Source organism: Microtus pennsylvanicus, chromosome 1, assembly GCF_037038515.1.
Source record: "Microtus pennsylvanicus isolate mMicPen1 chromosome 1, mMicPen1.hap1, whole genome shotgun sequence".
Classification (NCBI taxonomy): domain Eukaryota; kingdom Metazoa; phylum Chordata; class Mammalia; order Rodentia; family Cricetidae; genus Microtus; species Microtus pennsylvanicus.
This window is the reverse complement of record NC_134579.1, coordinates 123,604,642-123,624,356: the sequence shown is the minus strand read 5'-3', so window position 1 is coordinate 123,624,356 and position 19,715 is coordinate 123,604,642. Positions and strand designations below refer to the sequence as shown.

General features: G+C 48.2%; 1 protein-coding gene across 2 annotated transcripts; it reads right to left on the bottom strand.

Moving 5' to 3' along the window:
- Positions 1-8,211: 8,211 nt before the first annotated feature.
- Acads (acyl-CoA dehydrogenase short chain) lies at positions 8,212-18,364 on the bottom strand. 2 transcript variants are annotated; one of them, XM_075982499.1, is made up of 10 exons: positions 18,228-18,354; positions 16,614-16,777; positions 10,900-11,049; positions 10,629-10,740; positions 10,120-10,271; positions 9,708-9,878; positions 9,491-9,628; positions 9,243-9,338; positions 9,014-9,070; positions 8,212-8,890 (listed from the first exon to the last, which is right to left on the bottom strand). In XM_075982499.1, the coding sequence occupies exons 1-10, from the start codon at positions 18,271-18,273 to the stop codon at positions 8,738-8,740; spliced, it is 1,239 nt and encodes a 412-aa protein (XP_075838614.1). In that variant the 5' UTR covers positions 18,274-18,354; the 3' UTR covers positions 8,212-8,737. The 2 variants fall into 2 exon arrangements, with proteins under 2 accessions (XP_075838614.1, XP_075838623.1); XM_075982508.1 differs by lacking the exon at positions 9,243-9,338 and having other exon boundaries at positions 18,228-18,364.
- Positions 18,365-19,715: the final 1,351 nt, after the last annotated feature.

Genomic DNA, 19,715 nt, shown 5'->3' with positions numbered 1-19,715 from the left:
TCCCTCAGCCGCGGCCTATACCTTGTGCATGGAGCCAGCAGTTTAATATAAATTATCACGCAGTGGCTTTTCTTGCTGCAGTTCTTTATATTTTCCCTTTAGACACCTCAGATTGACTTCAAGTTCCACGCACCCTATCGTTTACCTCCCCATGTGGATTTAAACTCCACAGGCCCGCGTAGTCTCTGCCCACATGATTTGCTCTTTTCTGAGTCGTTTTCAAATCTCCCTTGCAAGCGCAGCTCTTAAGCGGCGCAAACCAGAGCATGCAGTTGCCGGTTGCCGAAAGCTGCAACCCCTCGGGGCGACTCTGTCATGTGGAGGCATACATGGCTTCCGGGTTACTCTTCTCTACCCCTGGATTCTGAGTTTATGGTTCCGTGTATGGAATTGATTTTATTACATTTACTTTGTTGAGCAACTTGCATTTCCCAGTTTTTAACAAATACTAGGCGGACACTGACACAGGACCCCATTTTTGTCATGACTTGGCAACAGCACCACCTGCTGGATAATAGGTAATATGGCAGTTTTCGTTTCCAACACAAATTTTACTGTTTTGTTTACTAATACAATGGGTTATATCATGCAAGGTTTATATGACTATGGTGATAACTTAATTTACTGGTTACTATGTTTCAGTATTCTTTTGCATATTCTATCATTTAGGAAGAATATGGCACTCCTAAGAACCATACAATCTTTACTAGAAACTCATGCAGGTCAGGAGATTCAGAATTCAAAAGAGACAATAATAAAAAGACTTGAAATGATTGAAGAAATTATTGGAGCTGGTGAACAGAGTAAGAAGATACAAGGACAGGATACAATGCCAACACCAGTTATTAGAACTGGCTTACCCAGGGTTTTAGCGACATACCCTGTAATCTATTCTGACAAAGCATCCAACTTCTAAAGTCTCAAAGGGAGTCAGAGAAGCTAGATGGACGCCAATAGCAATGAATGATCTAAAATAAATTAAGCAAGCTATTGTCAATTTTGGCTTGCACTCTGCATATTAAGGAAATGATAAGGACTTGGGCTTCTAATGCTAGAGCTACCCCCCATGATTTCCATCAGTGTCTGCAATTTTAGATGATGGACCTTCCTTGATGTTTGGAATCTATTTCAGAGAAGAATCCAAACATATGGAACAGCAAGGAAGAGCAAAAGGTGTTGAGGTTTCCCAAGATCAAATTCTTGGTGCAGGAGAATATGCTGATCCACAGGTCCAAGCTCTTTATGACGATGAAGTACTGTGTCTATGTCACCCAGCAGCTTTAAATGCTTGGAATAGGATACAAGATCCAGCAAAAAGGGTTGAATCATATACCAGGATTAGGCAGGGACAGAGAGAACCCTTTACTGACTTTTTGCAAAGATTAATTAAGGCTCTGGACATAGGTATAACAGACCTAGAATCTAGACGAATACTTGTTGAATCTCTAGCTTTTGAGAATGCAAACATAGAATGCAAAAAGATAATTGGGCCTTTAAAGGCTAGATCAGCACCTATGGATGAATGGATTCAGCATACGATGAATGTTGAGACATTTAGCTATAATGATGAATCTTGGGTAGGAGAAGCGATTTCCAAAGCAATGAGGAGACATCAAACTGCCAAGTGTTTTAATTGTGGTAAATTAAGACATCTGAAAAGAGATTGCAGGCACAGAATTTCTAGGAATAATATCTCCTTTGGGAATGACAAAAATAGGAGACCTCGGCCTTCAGGTATATGTAGGATATGCAGTAAAGGCCGACATTGGTCCAATGAATGCAGGTCAACAACAGACAGACAAGGCAACCTGATATCATCGGGAAACTCCTTGAGGGGCCTCTCGCAGGCCCCCAAGCCAACAGTGTCCCAGTCATTCCCAGTCACAGTGGAGAACGTGCCTCACCAAGAAAATTAAAAGCTCCAATTTCTGCTGTAAAAAGTAATACTGGTCTAAATGATGAATTACGCGTGGAGGATGAGTCAAAAAACCCAGTAGGACAGAGTAAACGTATATTTTGGCAGACTTCTATTAACGATCAAAGACCAAAGCTAAGAGTCTATATAAATGGCACTTTTCTTGAAGGCTTATTAGACACCGGTGCGGATGTAAGTATCATTACTCCAGAATCTTGGCATACGAATTGGCCTCTTCAAGAGGTAGATGTTCAGTTCCTGGGAATTGGAACCTATCTCATGTAAAACAAAGCACAAGATGGGTTGAATGCATAGGACCCGAAGGGCAGATAGGAAGACTAAGGCCATATATAGCCAATATTGCAATAAATTTATGGGGCCGTGACCTGCTACAGCAATGGAATACCCAGATTAACATTTCTGTAGTTCCAGGAACTCATAATTCTGGGAAGGATATGATGAGGTATTATGAAAAAAGGTCACCAGCCATTCAGGCTGTACAAGAACATATAGCAAATACCAAACCTTTAGAGGTACCAACAGCCCTACCTTTAAAATGGCTGAGAAGCCAATATGGATCAAACAGTGGCTTCTAGCTGAAGATAAATAACAGGCATTGGAACAGCTGGTGCAAGAGCAACTAGATGCTCACCATATTGAAGAATCAACCAGCCCTTAGAATTCTCCTGTGTTTGTTGTAAAAAAAAAAAAAAAAGATATCTGGTAAATGGAGAATGGTGACAGATTTAAGAGCTGTCAACAAGGTAATTCAACCTATGGGCCCACTACAATCTGGAATTCCTTTGCCTTCTCTATTACCAAAAGGATGGCCTCTTATAGTTATTGATTTGAAAGATTGTTTTTTCACTATACCGTTATAAGAAAAGGATAGAGAAAAATTTGCCTTCACAGTACCTACTTATAATAATTCTCAGATATATAGGAGATATCAATGGACTGTCCTCCCACAGGTTATGCTCAATAGTCCTACATTGTGCCAATATTTTGTAAGTAAGCCATTGAAAATAATTCATAAACAATTCCCAAGTCCATAATTTATCATTACATGGATGACATATTGTTATCTGATTCAAATAGATACTTTAGAAAGGATGTTTGAAGAAGAAAGTCTTGCCTAGGTGGGGATTACAAATTGCCCCTGAAAAGATTCAAAGAGGAAACTCTATTAATTACCTAGGTTACAGAATAGGGTTAGAGAAAATTAAAACGCAAAAGGCACAAATTAGGAGAGACCGGTTAAAGACTCTTAATGACTTCCAAAGATTGTTAGGAGACATTTCCAGTCTACGACCAGCCGTTGGGATAAAACCTGATCTAATAGTTCATTTAAACAAAACCTTAGATGGTGATAAAGATTTGAATAGTCCAAGAAAGCTGACAGCTGAAGCAGAAAAGGAACTGACAACGATTGAGGAAAAATTACAGGAGGCACATGTGGATAGGGTGAACCCAAATCTTAGCTGCATCCTAGTTATATTGCCTTCCAGAATTTCTCTAATGCAGAGGGAAGATATTATTTTAGAGTGGATATTTATACCTAATAAACCAAGTAAAAAATTAAAAACTTATGTGGAAAAAGTCTCTGAATTAATTATAAAAGGTAAGCTGAGACTTCGTCAACTAGCAGGTATAGACCCAGCAGAAATTATAGTGCCTTTTACTACTGAAGAAATAAAAAGGTTATGGGAAGACAATGAACCATGGCAAAGAGCTTGTGCTAGTTTTTGGGAGAAATTAATAGCTACTATCCCAAAAGTGGTAGACTTAACCTCATAAAGAGAACTTCTTGGATTCTTCCTAGAATTGTACGTGATGCTCCAATAACTGGAGCCCGTACGTTCTATACTAATGCAAATAAATCAGGGAAAGCAGGTTACAAGTCAGATGAATTGAGTAAGGTGGAACAAAGCCCTTATAATTCTGTCCAGAAGGCAGAATTATATGCCATTCTTATGGTGCTAAGGGATTTTAAAGAACCTCTTAATATAGTTACAGATTCACAATATGCAGAGAGTTATCTTGCATATTGAAACCGCTGAATTTATACCAGATGACACAGAGTTGACTTCATTGTTTATCCAGGTACAAGACATGATCAGGAATAGGCTTTGTCCGATGTACATAACACACATCCGGTCCCATACAGGTTTGCCTGGTCCCCTAGCCCAAGGCAAGACTGAGATTGATCAATTATTGATTGGAAGCGTGTTGCAGGCCTCAGAATTTCATAAGAAGTATCATGTCAATAGTAAAGGCCTAAAGAAAGAATTTTCCATTACATGGCAACAAGCTAAGGACATTATGAAGAGATGTCCTATTTGTTCTTTCTATAACCAAACACTGTTGCCTGCAGGGAGTAACCCAAAGGGTACTAAGAGAAATGATATCTGGCAGATAGATGTGTTCCACTTTATGGAATTTGGTAAATTAAAATATGTACACCACACCATAGACACGTATTCAGGTTTTCAATGGGCTACTGCCCTGAGCTCAGAAAAGGCTGATTCAGTAATCACACATTTATTGGAAGTTATGGCCATCCCATACCTTCACAAATAAAGACAGATAATGGTCCAGCATATGTATCTAAGAAAATGAAACGCTTTTTTGATTATTGTAATATAAAACACATTACAGGTATACCAAATAATCCTACAGGTCAGGCAGTTATAGAAAGATCAAATCGTACTATAAAGGATATGCTGAACAAACAGAAAGGGACCAAAAATACCCCCAGAAATAGATTGCATAATGCTTTATTAACCTTGAATTTTCTTAACGCTAATGAGAAAGGAACGACAGCAGCAGAAAGACACTGGATAATGGAAAAGTCTGCTGAACTAAATCAACCGATTTATTTCAAAGATGTGCTGACCTCTCAATGGAAGCCAGGAGATGTGCTACACTGGGGAAGGGGTTTTGCTCTTGTTTCCACAGGAGAAGAAAAATTGTGGATAACATCAAAATTAATAAAGTTTCAATTTGAAGAGGAGAAACCTCTTGGAAAGGAGAAATAGCAGCTCATCCACAATGATATTTATACAGGTGGTAAGAAAAACATATAGAGGGGCTGAAGAGATGGCTCAGTGGTTAAGAGCACTGACTGCTCTTCCAGAGGTCCTGGGTTCAGTTCCCATCACCCACATGGCAGCTCACAACTGTCTGAAAAATTGCAGTTCCACGAGATCTGACACCTTCACACCACTGCGCATAAAAAATAAAGTTAAATAAATCATTTTAAAAAAAGAAAAACATATAGAATGGGGGCAGGGTTCTCTTCTTATCTCTGCAGGAAAACACTCATCTTCAGAAAATTCAAGGGACCCTGGATGTTTGAATACTGACAGATGGAAACTATTTACAACCCAGTAAGAATGGGCAAGAAAATCAAATAGGTCTCGTAAGTAAAATTATTCTACTCTTATCTTTAAATACGTATTAATGTGCATTTATTTATAAATATACAGAGCTGGTTTTGAAGTTGGACTCTGGCTCAGTCCCTCTCCAATTCCAAGCCTGTTGGTAAGAGAAAAACCCAAAGTTTCTGGAGTTTCTGTCTCATGTCAAGAGCCATGATATGAGACAGAAAGAAATATGAGTTTAGAAAACATCTTTGCTTTTCTTCATATCTATCATACTTTTCATTGAATATATCTATCATGCCTTTCATTGAATATATATATATATATATATATATATATATATGTCTATATGATTAATGTTGTTTAAGTTTTTCACAATGAACAATGAGTTTTTCCTGAAGTGACATTTGAAGTTTCCAGGAAGAAGATGGGGCCCCATAACAACAACTCCACCCGGTTGATACGACGTCATGATACTGATAGCGCTACTACAAGACCCGTTTTGGGTACCAGCTGCACAAGACGATCCCAACTTGGTTAGCTGAAATGGTGCACATCTTATACAACATTCTGGCCAGACCTGCACAAAATACTCAGAGACTATTTGCAATCTTAAAAGACATTGATCTTAAAATTTAACCATCATTTTACTTTCACAGAATCCCCCAGAAAGAACATCACCCCCATGACAGCTGGAAGTAATTCTAGAGGACGACGTCCCCTCTCCCAGTAAAGTTTGCCCTTGGTTTTAGGGACATCATTTAGGGGTTGGGAGGTTGGGGGAGAAATTTTATAAGCTCAGGGATCATTTTGGAAGAAAAAAAAAGAAGGATGATGGGATAATAGATTTGTGAGTTACTGTTTTTAGACAAATATATTGGTATCAATTCTTGTATATTGATACAAAGTTAAATTATATTGACTATTGACTATATATTATATGCATGCATGCTTCTACCTCTGTTTAAAACATTTTTATGTATTGACATATATTGTATTGATATATATATATTGTGTATATTTACCATATTGCAGTGTACATTTCTACCTCTGATTAAGATACTTATATAATGTTTGTGTATTGATATATATTTACCATATTGCAATGTATATTTGTACATTGTTTATATTTGGAGGTCATTATCCTCATTTGTTACACAGTTGTTTATTGTCTTAGTCTTTAAGTTAGATAGATATTGAGAATTATATAGGTCAATAGTCATTTAAGTTTGTCATTTATAATTAGACTAATCAGGTTCTTTAGATACATAGAGATTATATTCAGTATAGATAGATAATCTTCAATCTCTTCAAAGAGCTGTAGAAAATGGCCTTTAATCTAACTCAGAGTTTTGTGGCAGTGAGACACAATTGCTCCTGGCAACACCGCTCTATTCCCGAGAGAATGTTGAGCACCAAAGACACTCCACCTGGAGCCTTTCTTTTTGGCAGAACTGGCCTTTGGGCAAAGAAATGCCCATGCCTCAACCACTGACAGAGATACAGAGCGTGCATCAATGGATAAAACAGGACTGTCTTATCCTGCCAAGACAGGGTAAGATAGTTTTGAAAAGTTTCTTGCCTTTGAAAATGGTGTGTCAGTTATGTTAGGCCTTAGCCAAAGTTGGTTGCTTCAACGCTGCAAACGTGACCTTGGGTGATTGCCCAGGTAGCTAGTTGTCTCTGTGATTTGTTGCATGTTTTGGAAGTTGTTTTACTGAACTTCCTAATTACCCAGGTAACATTATTTCCCTTCTCAGATCTTTGATGTGGTTGAAGACTATATAAATATAGTTACTTTCTCTCATGACTTGGCCAAGTTATTTATTATACAAAACCTAAGCTAGTTAGAATAGGATATTTGTACTTATTGTATATAATTTCGTAGTAGGATTAGAACTCTCTTACTTAAACAAAAGGGGGAGGTGTTGCGGCAGGTCCTTCCGCTCCTCCAGCCAATAGTCGCCGAGATACCAGCCCATTGGGGTGTGGTCTCTCTCTTTAAAAAAGCAGCCACTTCCCTCCTCTCTCTTTGCTTCCTGCTCCATTTTGGGCTACTAGACTCCTTCCTGATTGCGCAGAGGGCTGTTGTCTGGGACGGTGATCTGTAAGTTTTTTCCCCTTTAAATAAATACCACCCTATTAATCATAATTCCAAACTGGTGTGGGATTGTTTGTGACTTACGCCTTCAGCAAAGCTTAGATGCAGCAAAGTGACAGCTGGGTCCCAGGCTTGTTGCTCTCCCAGCCACAGAGCCCATCCTTCCAGCACCACCTTGACAGGAGCCTCTGCTAAGCAGCTAAATAGGCCACAGAGCCCCTGAACACTCGTACCCACTGTTCCTGGCTCATAAGGTCCCCACCTGAGGGTGTGGGCACAGAGTGGCAGCCACCTGCCCCCTAGGTAGGATGAGCTAAACTAGAGTCGCTCTCTGCAATCTGGCTTATACTTGAGCCCACAGAAATAAGAGAAGATGCAGGGACCCAGGGAAAGAGGAAGATAAAACCATCTGGTGCACCCCAGGAGCCAGGAGGAAGGGAGAACACACTCTGCAAGCCGTGCAGACCCCCCCCCCCGCCCTCAAGAGCATTGGCAAGACGCTTCCTGAGAGACAGGTGACTGTCCTGCCCCGACCCGAAGCCCACTTGAGCAGTGGCACAACCAGAATCTAGACTCCCAGAATGAAGCTCATACTATTGTCGCTGAAGGCCAGCAAAGGGCACAGCAGTCCACACGCAACAGTTCCCCTGCCCCGCTGCTCTCTGGGGACTGGGACAGGGATGCCTCCAGCTCGAGGACCCCAGTCTCTGCTCACCTGCTTGGTCAGGCGACAGACCTACCGCACCACACATGTTCACACATGTTGGGTGAGGGCTGTGGTCAGAAGGCCTAGTGAAGACAGACACAGGAGGGCTGGGCAAGGCACTTTATTGGCCATAGGCAGGCTGCAGCCACCCAGCACAACACACACCTGCACTCATCTGACCTCCGGCGACAGCCCTGGGGACTCAAACACTGAAACTCCTGCCACCGAGGCATGGCCATTTGGGCCACCCCTCCTCCTGACCCCTGCCCTGTCCCGTGTTCTTGCCACTGAGCAACAGGGCTCATGGGAAGAGGATGGGGGTGCCGGGGAAGGTTAGCCCTCCCATGGCCTGCCTCCAGCAGACCGCTCACATGAAGAAAGAGGCACGGGTGTAAAGAAACAGCCAAGCCCAGCTCTGAAGTGACAGCTCATTTCTTCTGGGGCTCAGGTCACAGCAGCTGGCCGTTCCTCTCCCTGAAACAGAGTCCCCCAGTCTGATTGGGAGGGCACAGTGAGGGGCGGAACGGGCAGAATGAGGCAGGTCCCTTTATGGTCTGACCAGGCCTCAAAGTTAAGTCATGAGGCTGTTGGCCCTTTGCCTCGGTCCACAGGCAGGCAAGCCTTGAGAGGGCTCAACTCCGGTAGCTCCGGAGCAGCTGCCCGGCAATCACCAGTCTCTGGATTTCGCTGGTACCCTCGTAGATCTCCGTGATGCGAGCATCTCGATAGTACCGCTCGGCTGGCATCTCTGTCACATACCCCATGCCTCCCAGGATCTGGATGGCCTTAGAGGGAAAACAGGCGCTATGAAGGAGAAGTCCCCCACAACTGGGGAAAGACAGGGCAGGGACTCGGCCTCAGAGGGGAGCAGCTGGGGAAGGAGCCACTCCCATGGGCCCAGTGCTCACCTGGTGGCTAATGGCGGTTGCAGCCTCAGACGCAGCCAGCTTGGCCATGGCCGACTCCTACCCACCAGGAATGAATGACAGAGTCAACACCTTCAACTTTCAGAGACCCCCCCCCCAGCTCAACACCTTCTGTGATTGGCATGAACAGCCTCCCCCTTAGCACAGGGAACCCGCAAGCCTACATCTGACTTCTCTTTCAAAGGCCTGGGGTGCCCCTCCCCACAGGCACCTTGGTGAATGGCTTCTTATTGTCCTTCAGCATGGCAGCACGCCAAGTCAGCAGGCGGGCACTCTCCAGGGCCAGGGCCATGTCTGCCAGCTTGAACTGCAACAATCCAGTCCCACCCATCAGCCAGGGATGGGGGTGAGTGGCAAGGGTGGGAACGGTGAGGTGAGGTGACAGGTGACCAGGTGAAAAGTAAGGCTTTCTTGGCTTTGCCCAGGCCCAGCTCTGGAAACCCCGTCCTCCAACCCTACCTGGATGTTCTGGAGCTTGGTGAGCGGTGCCCCAAAGGCATTGCGGCTCTCAGCGTATTTCACGGCACAATCGAGGGAGGCCTGGGCAATGCCCAGAGCCTGGGAGGCGATGCCGATGCGGCCCATGTCCAGGGTTTGCTGTAGGGACCACCCAGTCAGTAGCTGCAGGCTGGGCCCAGGGCGTGGCCCCAGGGGGCTGCCCTGCTGCCAGGCTCACCATGGCTATCTTGAAGCCCATCCCTGGCTCCCCCAGCAGGTTCTCCTTGGGGATGCGACAGTCCTCAAAGATGAGGTTAGCTGTAGATGAGGCCCGGATGCCCAGCTTGTCTTCCTTCTTGCCCAGTGTGAGCCCAGGAGTGGGCATGGGAACCAGGAAGGCACTGATACCCTGTAAGGCCCCAAAAGTTAAAGTGACTCTCCAGAGCTCCTGGAGCCCCAGATACCCCAGTTCAAGTCCTGTCCCACCCCTGCCCCGGGACCCTCTGCTGGGTTTTGGGAGGAGCACCAACTCCACTAGGGAAGGAAAGGCCCCACCTCAGCAGGAGCAGCGCTAGCAGGGCCAAGAAGGTTCTGGCCCAGAGATTGCAAGGACCTTCCCAGGAGTGGGTTGGCCCACTCTGGGCTCCCACCTTGTTCTGCCGGGACCGGTCTGTGCTAGCAAACACCACCGTGGCCGAAGCCTCCCAGGAGTTGGTGATCCAGGCTTTGGTGCCATTGAGAACCCACGAGTCACCCTCTTCCCGGGCCGTGGTGGAAGCAGCTCCCGCATCACTGCCGTTCCCTGCCAGGAGCACAGACTCAGGCCCAGCACTGCACCCCTCACGGCACAGGCGTCTTACTGTGAGCCTGGTTCTGACACAAGACCCTGTGACCTGGGCTCTAAAGCTGGGACCTGCCTCCCAGATCTGCCTCATCCACACACAGGCATGGGACATACTCAAGTCGAACCTTCCCTCACCACAAGTGCGCACGTGTCTCCTGGGTGTCCAGGCACCTGTGTTCCAGCCTGGCAGTCCACCCAGAGGCCCCTCCAGGGCTCCAGGACTCCAGGCCTGCCTTTTCCCCTGGGAACATCTAGCTTCTGCCTGTCACCCTGATTCTGAGGTGAGGAGACAAGGGACCCTGCACTGTGCAGTACCTGGCTCACTGAGAGCAAAACAGCCGATTTTGTCACCACTGGTGAAAGGGGTTATCCACCGCTGCTTCTGCTCCGGGGTTCCAAACTTCAGGATGGGCCCCAAGTAGAGAGACTGGTGGGGTAAGCAGAGAGGTAGAGGCCACTCCAAGACTCACTCTCTCCAAAGGCCCTCCCAGAGGACTAAGAGACAAGTCTAGGAGCCCAGCTGCTGTGAGACACATGGCCAGGGTCCACACATATCCCCGGCAGCTTCCCCATCTGGAAGGCTCACATTGTTGACGCTCATGATAACTCCGGTGGAGGCGCAGCCGCGGCTGATCTCCTCTAGGGCAATGGAATAGGCCAGGTAATCCAGGCCCGCACCACTGAACTCCTCCGGGACATCCATGGCCAGTAGTCCGAGCTCACCCATCTTCTTCACCTGCCCCAAGGAGAGAGAGCGCATCAGCGGCAACTGCCAAGAGCCTCCTCTCCCGACTCCAGCCCTGCAGCCTGAGCCAGAGCCCGCACGCTCATGAGGGCCATGGGCCCTAATGGTCACACAGTGATCGTATCCCCCAGCTGAATCCTCCGCTCCAGGCATGCAGCCTCCGTACCTCGCAATGCCTGTCTCTCTGCCCACAGCTGTAACAGGGAACCACTGGAGGGCTTGGGGTAAAAAGCAGAAAGCAGTACATCACGCCGACTTTTCTTCGTGAGCACACACGCACACCACAGGACCTTTGTATGTGCCGTTTACTCTGCTAGCAACAATCCACAGGGCAGTTCTATCCCCCTACCTACACCCGCTCTCAGCTTCTCACACCGTTGGGCGCGGCCACACTTCCACGGCTGGAACCCCTATCTAGTGCCCCACTCATTCTCGCTGCTGCCCTCTTCCCGACCACGAAGACAGACACTCATCCGTGGGATCTTGTCCCTGCCCTCACTGTTGTGAGTGTATGAATGAGTGACAAGCACTTGAGTTTCTCTTGGAGACAATGACAGGAGCAGCAACGGTGAGTTATCAGGTGCCCACTACACAGCGATGTGTGTGCCCTGTTCTCTTGGAGCCGCTCTGTGAAAGCAGTCCTATGTTAATGTCACAGTGAGGAGGAACCAGGGCTCAGAGAGGTTAAACAATCTGCTTAGGGCCACAGAGCATCTAGGCCGCAGTTCACCTGGGGCCTCGACCCCTTTCACAGGGGTCGCCTGAGACACTGAAAAACACAGACATTATATTATGATTCGTAACAGCAGCAAAATGACAGTTATGAAGTAGCAATGAAAACGTCATGGCTGGGGTCAGCACAGCATGAGGAACTGTGTTAAAGGGCCGCAGTCAGGAAGGGGGAGAACCACTGCTCTAAGGGGTCTCAGTGGGGGGACTGAAAACTGCAGGAAGAGAATCTCAGCCAGCTTTTCCATCACTCAGCTCAACCCTCTCAGCCTGCTGTCTGTAGACATGTGGAGAAAGACCTAAGCCTGCGGCCTCGGGGATCTGGGACAAGGCTAGAGGGGGTGGTCACTATCATCAGATCGTTTACGGCCACGCTTCAGTGCCCAGTGAGGCCTGGTTCCAGGATCCCCTGCAGCTACAGAGCACATGGGTGCTCTAGGCAATGGCACCCAGCGTGCAGCCTCCACGTACTTCACGTTTTCCTTTATTCTGAGTTTGTATCATGAGTTTCTTGCCTGCTTGTGTCTGTGCACCACGTGTGTGCACAGGGCCCACAGAGGTCAGAAGGGGCGTCAGGTTCCTGCCATCACCTTGGACTTCTGATCCTCCTGCCTCCACTTGCTGAGTGCCAGGACCGCAGGCAGGTACTACTTCCTGTGCTCAGCTATGAGCTGCCTGGATCAAAGCCAGGGCCAAGGCTCGCCAGCCGCGTTCTTCCAAATGAGCTACGTCCCCACCCTACTTATTTTTTTTTTCAGAAAACCATTTTTTGAGTTTCAAATTTTTGAGTTTAGCACCATTTCCTCCTTCCTTGTCCTCCCCCTAACTCCTCGCACATCCCCCAGCTCCTCAGATCCTCTTACTCTCCAGCTACCTGGGTCTGTTTTTACAACAACTGAGCCTCCTGCCTTTACCTCCAAGTGCTGGAATCACAGACATGGGCCACCATGCCCTGCACCCTGCAGAAGAGATAAGAATACAATAGACGGATTGAGTGGAGAGGTGGCTCATCAGTGCAGAGCACTGTTGCTCTCTCAGGGAGCACCCACATGTCGGCTCAAAACTGCCTGGAACCCCAGTCCCTAGGGGATCCGACACCCTCTTGGGGCTCTTGGGCACCAGGCACACACACTGTGTCCATATATACATGTAGATGTAAATTCACATAAAAATATACTCTTTAGGGCTGGAGAGATGGCTCAGAGGTTAAGAGCACTGACTGTTCTTCCAGAGGTCCTGAGTTCAATTCCCAGCAACCACATGGTGGCTCACAACCATCTATAATGAGATAAATAAATAAATAAATAAACAAACTCATCTATAATGAGATAGATAAATAAAATATATATAGATATATACTCTTTATTTTTTTTTTAAAAAAAAAACTATTTAAAAACATTTTCCTCTCCACTGAGAAGAGGCTAAGGGTACCAAGTGTTAAAGTTCAAAGCCGAGACAAATGGCTGAGGTGCCTATTCAACCACCAGGTCCTCCCAGCATCCCTCAGTCCTTACCTGCTATTGGGTACACCTGGCATACCCTGCCCTCTATCCTGAAATCTCCAGCCCAGCGGTTGGGCTGCCCCTCCCCCGGGCTCTTTCCTATAGAATCCAGACATTTTGGTTGTCCGCTCCTTCACTCTCGTCCCTTTGGCCTCCTGGCTGCTGCACCTGGTTCCCACCTTTCCCCCTTCCCATGGCCCACCTCAGTCCGGTCATGTCCACTCAGGACTCTCCCAGACCCCTGCCTCTGGCTGTGTTCTCCCACATTATCTACAATAAACTTTCTCCTCCCCCACACCTAGGAGCAGCCACGACCTTTCCTCTTCTTCTGTCTGTCACTCACTGGGCACCTGCACCCCGCCCCACATAAAATGACCGTTTGCAGCCTCAGAACGCTGGCGCTCCAGACACCGCCTTAGAAACTCCTCAGAACACTGGCGCTTTAGACACTGCCTTAGAAACTCCTACTTCTTTCCTTTGTTAGCTTAGGGATACAAAGACTGAAGTCCAATTTGGTTGCGAAACGACCAACAAGGCAGAAACTGGCACCAGTGTTCCCTCTGGGTCTCGACCCTGTTCCTCAGGGCAGCCCCTCGGACCCTCGGCAAACCTGCTATTAGTATTCTAGGGAATACTAATAAAAATAAACTATTCCTCTGCAAAAAGCTTAGGAATCTCCGAGCTCTGCGTCCCGCAGAGGTGGCTCAGAAGTCTGTTTCTGACTCCACACAACCAAGTGACTTGCTGGGCACAGAATGACACGTCTGACCTCAGTGTCGTCAGGAGAAGCCAGAGATGTGAAGAACCAAGTCCTGTGTGTGCTGCTCCGAAGAGGACATGGGTATTGCCACACGCACGTGAACACCCCTGGAATACACACACCTCCACACATTAGCTCAGCTGCTATTACTATTATGCCTTTGCCTTGGGAGTTTTGTGGGGGTTTTGATGTTTTGTTTGTTTGGTTTGTTTGTTTTTTATCTCAGCCTGACTTTGAACTTGGGATCCTCCTGCCTCAGCCTCAGGAATGCACCATGCTTTACCACATAAATTCTCGTCCCCTTTTTAAAAAATTTTAGGCAGGGTGTCACTCTATAGTCCTGGTGGCCCAGAACTCACTCTGTAGACCAGGCTGGCCTCAAACTCACGGAGATCCTGCATTCTCTGGGCTCAAGGGCGCCTGCCACCGCTCTAGCCCTTCGCTCTTCCTCTGTACTGTGCTGGTGGACTTTTTGCCCGTTTCCAGTTAAGCTGTTAAAAGTAGAAGCTTTGTGTGTTCACAAGTGAGCTAGGGCAACCGCCACGGGTGAGCTAGGGCACCCGGTTTGCTGGTCATGTTAAAAATGGAAGCTGTGCGTGTCCAGGGGTGAACGAGGGCACCCGGTTTTATCAGACATGTCTCCAGGGGTCACTGGTCACAGGCAGGCTTTACCCTGGGGATAGTACTGAGAATAACACACCTGTGCATGCGGCAGAAGTGGAGTAGGAAGAGGAAGTCATGGGGAGGCTCAGGCAGGACAGTGAGACACTGTCTGTGTGACCTGAGCTGGGCACTGGCTTGGTGGCTGTGGAGTCACACAGTACTGCTCTGCGTAGACAGGGTTTCTCTGTGTAATCATGGCTGTCCTGGAACTAGCTCTGTAGACCAGCAGGCTGGCCTCTAACTCACCAAGATCCACCTGCCTCCGCCTCTCAGGTGCTGGGATTAAAGGCGTGCATGAGCACCGCAGGGCTGGTTTACTTGTCTTAACTGAGGATGCCGCCTGCTTACTTCTTGTCTGAGCTACTGCACAGGGTTCTAAACCTCCAGGAACTGAATGGAATTTGATGATAATGAAGACTCAAAACCCTGGCCCCTAGCTGCCACTGCCTAAAACCCTAGCACTCAGGGGGAGCCTGGGGCAGTGCAAAGCTACTTAGTGAGGCCCTCTCTCAAAGAACAGAGCACGAAGCATTTGAGGGATTATAAACACAGAGGGAAGCAAACGTATTGATCTGTCAAAGCACAGACAAATTTCAACACATGCTTGAGCCCGGGGCAATGGCCTTCCTGTTGCTCAGACACCAGAGTCTGAGAGACTGGCTCCAAAATCCCTGCCCATTCACTATCCATGTACTTGTCCCTGAGGTCCCATGATGGCAGGGAAGCCACCTTCCGGTTGGAGCTATATTGTCGAGCTCCCCTGTGCCCCCGCCCCTCCCAGACATGTTCACTTGGTGATCCCACCTGGAGCAGCATCTCGCTTGCCACCACCTCAGTGGATCTGTGAAGAGGCAAATGTGGGGGGGCGGGGGGAGAAGCGGGGAGGCCCTCAGGCGGAGCTGCACGGCTCCGTTCTCCAGCTGTCTCAACCACGACAAGAACGACCACAGGCTGAGATGGCACTGTGGTTAAGAGCACTGACTGCTCTTCCAGAGGACCAGAGTTCAGCTCCCAGGACCTACATCAGGCAGCTCACAACCGTCTGTAAGTCCAGCTCCATGCGACCTGACGCTCTCTTCTGACTTCTGAGGGCACCTGCACGTACCTCACATACACTCTCTTGCACATACACGAACAAGGAAAACAGAAATCCAACGAAAACAAGACGCACCTGCCCCCAGGCTGGGGACGTCGGTCTGCTTCCTAGAATCTAGGTAGAGGTGAAAGGCAGGCGAGACCCAGCTCCACACAGTCATCCTCAACCTCCCCACACACGACACAGCACGCACATGTCCATAAACATACCACACACACATGCACATAATGAAACAGTTTATGGTTAAAAAGAAATGAGTAGGGTAGTGTGAGGTCCACCGTGCGTGGTGACACGGGGGCAAAGCAGCCGAGCTCTGTGAGTTTGAGCCAATCTGACCCACACATAGTGAGATCATCGTAATGAAACAACGGGGGCTGGACAAGTGCTTCTGTGGTTAAAAGTACTTGGTGCTTTTTTTTTGATTTTTCAAGACAGGGTTTCTCTTTGTACCTTGGCCATCCTGGAGCTCACTTTATAGCCCAGGCTGGCCTTGAACTCACAGAGATTTGCCTGCCTCTTCCTCCCAAGTGCTGGGATTAAAGGTGTGTGCCACCACTACCTGGCTGCACTTGGTGCTCTTGCAGAGGACCAGGGTTCAATTCCCAGCACCTACTGCCTGTAACTCCAGTTTCAGAAGATATTATGCCCTCTTCTGACCTTGACAGGCATTACACGTGCACGTTACACAGGCAGAAAAGCAGGCAGTTTTACAGATGCCGAACAAAGCAGACCTTCCGAGCCTGAACTGAGCTTCCTACCTAAGGTCTCGGCGCCTCCGGCTGCTGTCACTCACTACTGTGCTCACCTGAGCTCTGGGGAAGAGATGCTCCTTGTCCAGCTGGGCCGCAATGGGGACCAGCTCCTTCTCAGCAAAGTCCCGGCATGTCTGGCGCAACATCTGATGTGTCTCGGGCAGCTCCGCAGACTGGTAAACGGTATGCAACCTGCACCAGTCGCGAGGATGGAGAGCTACCAGGGAAGAAAAGGAGTTAGGGAAGGGCGGTACAAGACATCTTAAGATTTATTTCTTGGGGCTGGAGAGATGGCTCAGCAGTTAAGAGCACTGGCTGTTCTTCCAGAGGACCCGAGTTCGCCTCCCAGCAGCCACATGGCAGCTCACAACCGCCTGTAACCCCTGTTCTAAGGGATCTGACACCCTCACACAGACAAACATGTGGACAAAACACCAATGTACACAAAGTGCAAGTAAATAAATTATTTTGAAAACTTTACATATCTGTGTAACCGTGTTTACCGGTGAGCACATACATGCAGGTACCCATGGAGGCCAGAAGAGGGCGTCAGATCCCGTGGACCTGGAGTTACAGGCAGTTATATGAGCTACCCAACATGGGTGCTGGGATCTGAACTCAGGTCCTCTGCAAAAGCAGCAAACGCTGAGGTAGGGGGCTCATTTAGGCCTGAAGTCCAGGCTAGCAGAGGCAAAATATCAAGACTCCATTTCAGGACCTGGAGAGATGGCTCAGCAGTTAACAGCACTTACAGCTCTTGGAGAGGACCTAGTGCAGGTCCTGCCATCCATGGAGTGGCTTACAGTTGTCTGTAAAGTTCCAGGGCATACTTACATGCAGGCAAAACACTCATACACATAAGATAACAGAACACTATTCCCGTCTCCCCCCACCCCCTTCTCAAAGAGAAAAAAAAAAGTTTATTGCTATAATGTCGATAGGGCTATTACTGAAAAGCCCAGGCTGAATGCGTAACTGCTGGCTAAACACTTCAATCCCCAGCACAATCCCAATTACAACATTCTGGGAAAAGGTTTTAAGTTTCATTGGGTCTGGATTTACATAAAGTGTGGCAAACAACAGCACGCAGCTCCCAGGAAGGATTAAAGGGGTACCAATGACTGATTTTCACTGTTTCTGTGGATCTGGATTAGGCAAAGGAAGCGCCCGTCACAGTGTTAGGCTTGCTACAGGTGAGACAAAACAGTATTAAAAATAAAGGCTAACGTTATGGAAGCACCCGTTAGATGTCAACCGCTATGTTTTTATATTTATCCTGTACTTTAATACAACTCTGAGGACAGTAACAGTTCACACTTGTACCAATAGACACTGGTCTTCACGTCCAAGGTCACAGGTCGGAGTTCAATGCAAGGCCTGGAAACAGGACCAACTCACCCAGAACCTCGACCGGGACTGAGATAGGGGCAGGGAAGTGAATGCGGCCGCGCAAAGAGGAGCTGGCGAGGAGGGTCCTACAGGGAGGAAGCTGAGCAGGAGCCGGGGTCCCCGCAGAGCCCCGGCCCTGCACGTGCAAGAGGCCACCGAACTAGGGCAAAGGCCGCGAGCAGCAGGGAGATGCTGACCACTCGGCGGCCCGCAGACACAGCAGGACCCGCCGTGCGACCGGCCCTGGGGCTCTGCGGACGCAGTCCGAGCGCACTCACCTCGGCGGAGTGTACCACCGGCCCGGGCGAACAGTGCGGCAGCCATGGACGCGGACCTCCCAGAGCTCTTGCAAGCAGCTCTAGTGTTCCGGACTGCAGGGGCAGGGGCAGGGCCCTGGCCACGCCCACTGACCCACAAGGGCGGGGCCGGTGGGAAGGCTGGGCCACGCCCATTGTTTGTAGGGGAGGGGCCCGAGACGCGCTTGCGCCCTAGGGACGAGGCCCCGGGAAGTTAACTGGAGCCAATCCAGAGAGTGCAAAATCTCTCTACTCATTTTCCCCTCTTGTCTTTAATAAGGCTACTGACAAAGCAAAGACATAAGAATAAAAACAAGGAGCTGCAGAGATGGCTCAGTGGTTAAGAGCACCAGAGGTCCTGGGTTCAATTCTCAGCATCCACATGGCAGCTCTCAACTCTGTAACTCCAGTTCCAGGGGACCCGACACCCATGGCCAAAGAGCAATGCACATAAAGTAAAAATAGCCGGGCTATGGCGGCGCAAGCCTTTAATCCCAGCACGCGGGGGGGGGGGGGCGGTGGGGGGGCGCGAGAGAAAGAAAGAGGGAGGGAGGGAGGGAGACACACACACACAAGGCGGATATGAGTGAGTTCGAGGCCAGCCTGGTCCAGGGCAGCAGCTAGGGCTGTTGTTACACAGGGAAATCCTGTTTCGAAAAACCAAAATAGTAAGAAAATAAGAAGCTAGTTCCAGGAAAGCTAGGGCTGTTACACAGAGAAACCCTGTCTCAAAGAAAAACCAAAATAAATAAACAATAAATAAATACATAAGAAACAACCGAGTGTAGAGAACCCATCCACTAAATCCAGTTCTGTACAAAGAACACACACACACACTGCAGTCCAAGCCTGTAATTCTAAGGACTCCTGAGGCTAAGGCATGAGGATTACAAGTTCCAAGTTTCCCTGTGTTACAAAGTAAATTCAAGGCCAGGCTAGGCAACTTTGTGGTATCTGGCTTCAAAATAAAGAAGTATAAAGAGGGCTGGGGACACAGCTCAATGGTAGCGCTCTTGCCTAGAGACTTAAGGCACCGGAGGTCAGCATTAGGGAGAGAAGAGAGTCCCTGCCCCTGCCCACCCTGCATCTAGAAAACAATAAACTGTGGCAAAGGTGGTGGTTTGGATTAGAAATGTCCCCATCTGGGCCGGGCATGGTGGCACACACCTTTAATCCCAGCACTTGGGGAGCAGAGGTAGGCGGATCTCTGTGAGCTTGAGGCCAGCCTGGTCTACAGAGACGGTTTACAGAGACGGTTCTACAGAGACAGGCTGGAAACACTCTCAGGAAGAAAAAAGAGAAGAAGAAGAAGAAATTTCCCAATTTCTCCCCCTCCCCTGCAAAGTCTGGAGCTGCGCTAAAAAGGAAAAAGAAAAAAGTCTTTCAAATAATGTGTTAAATGACTGTTACTAATCAATAGGCTGAGGCCAGTCAGTCATCTTCCCTACCTGGCCACCAGCCCTGGTGGAA

Coding starts and splice junctions, on each gene's coding strand:
- Acads (XM_075982499.1), bottom strand. CDS start 18,273: ATGGCTGCCGCACTGTTCGCCCGGGCCGGTGGTACACTCCGCCGAG. Junction 16,778..18,227: donor CGGTGGTACACTCCGCCGAG/GTGAGTGCGCTC, acceptor CTTCCCTGGTAG/CTCTCCATCCTCGCGACTGG. Junction 9,629..9,707: donor TGGGCTTCAAGATAGCCATG/GTGAGCCTGGCA, acceptor TGGTCCCTACAG/CAAACCCTGGACATGGGCCG.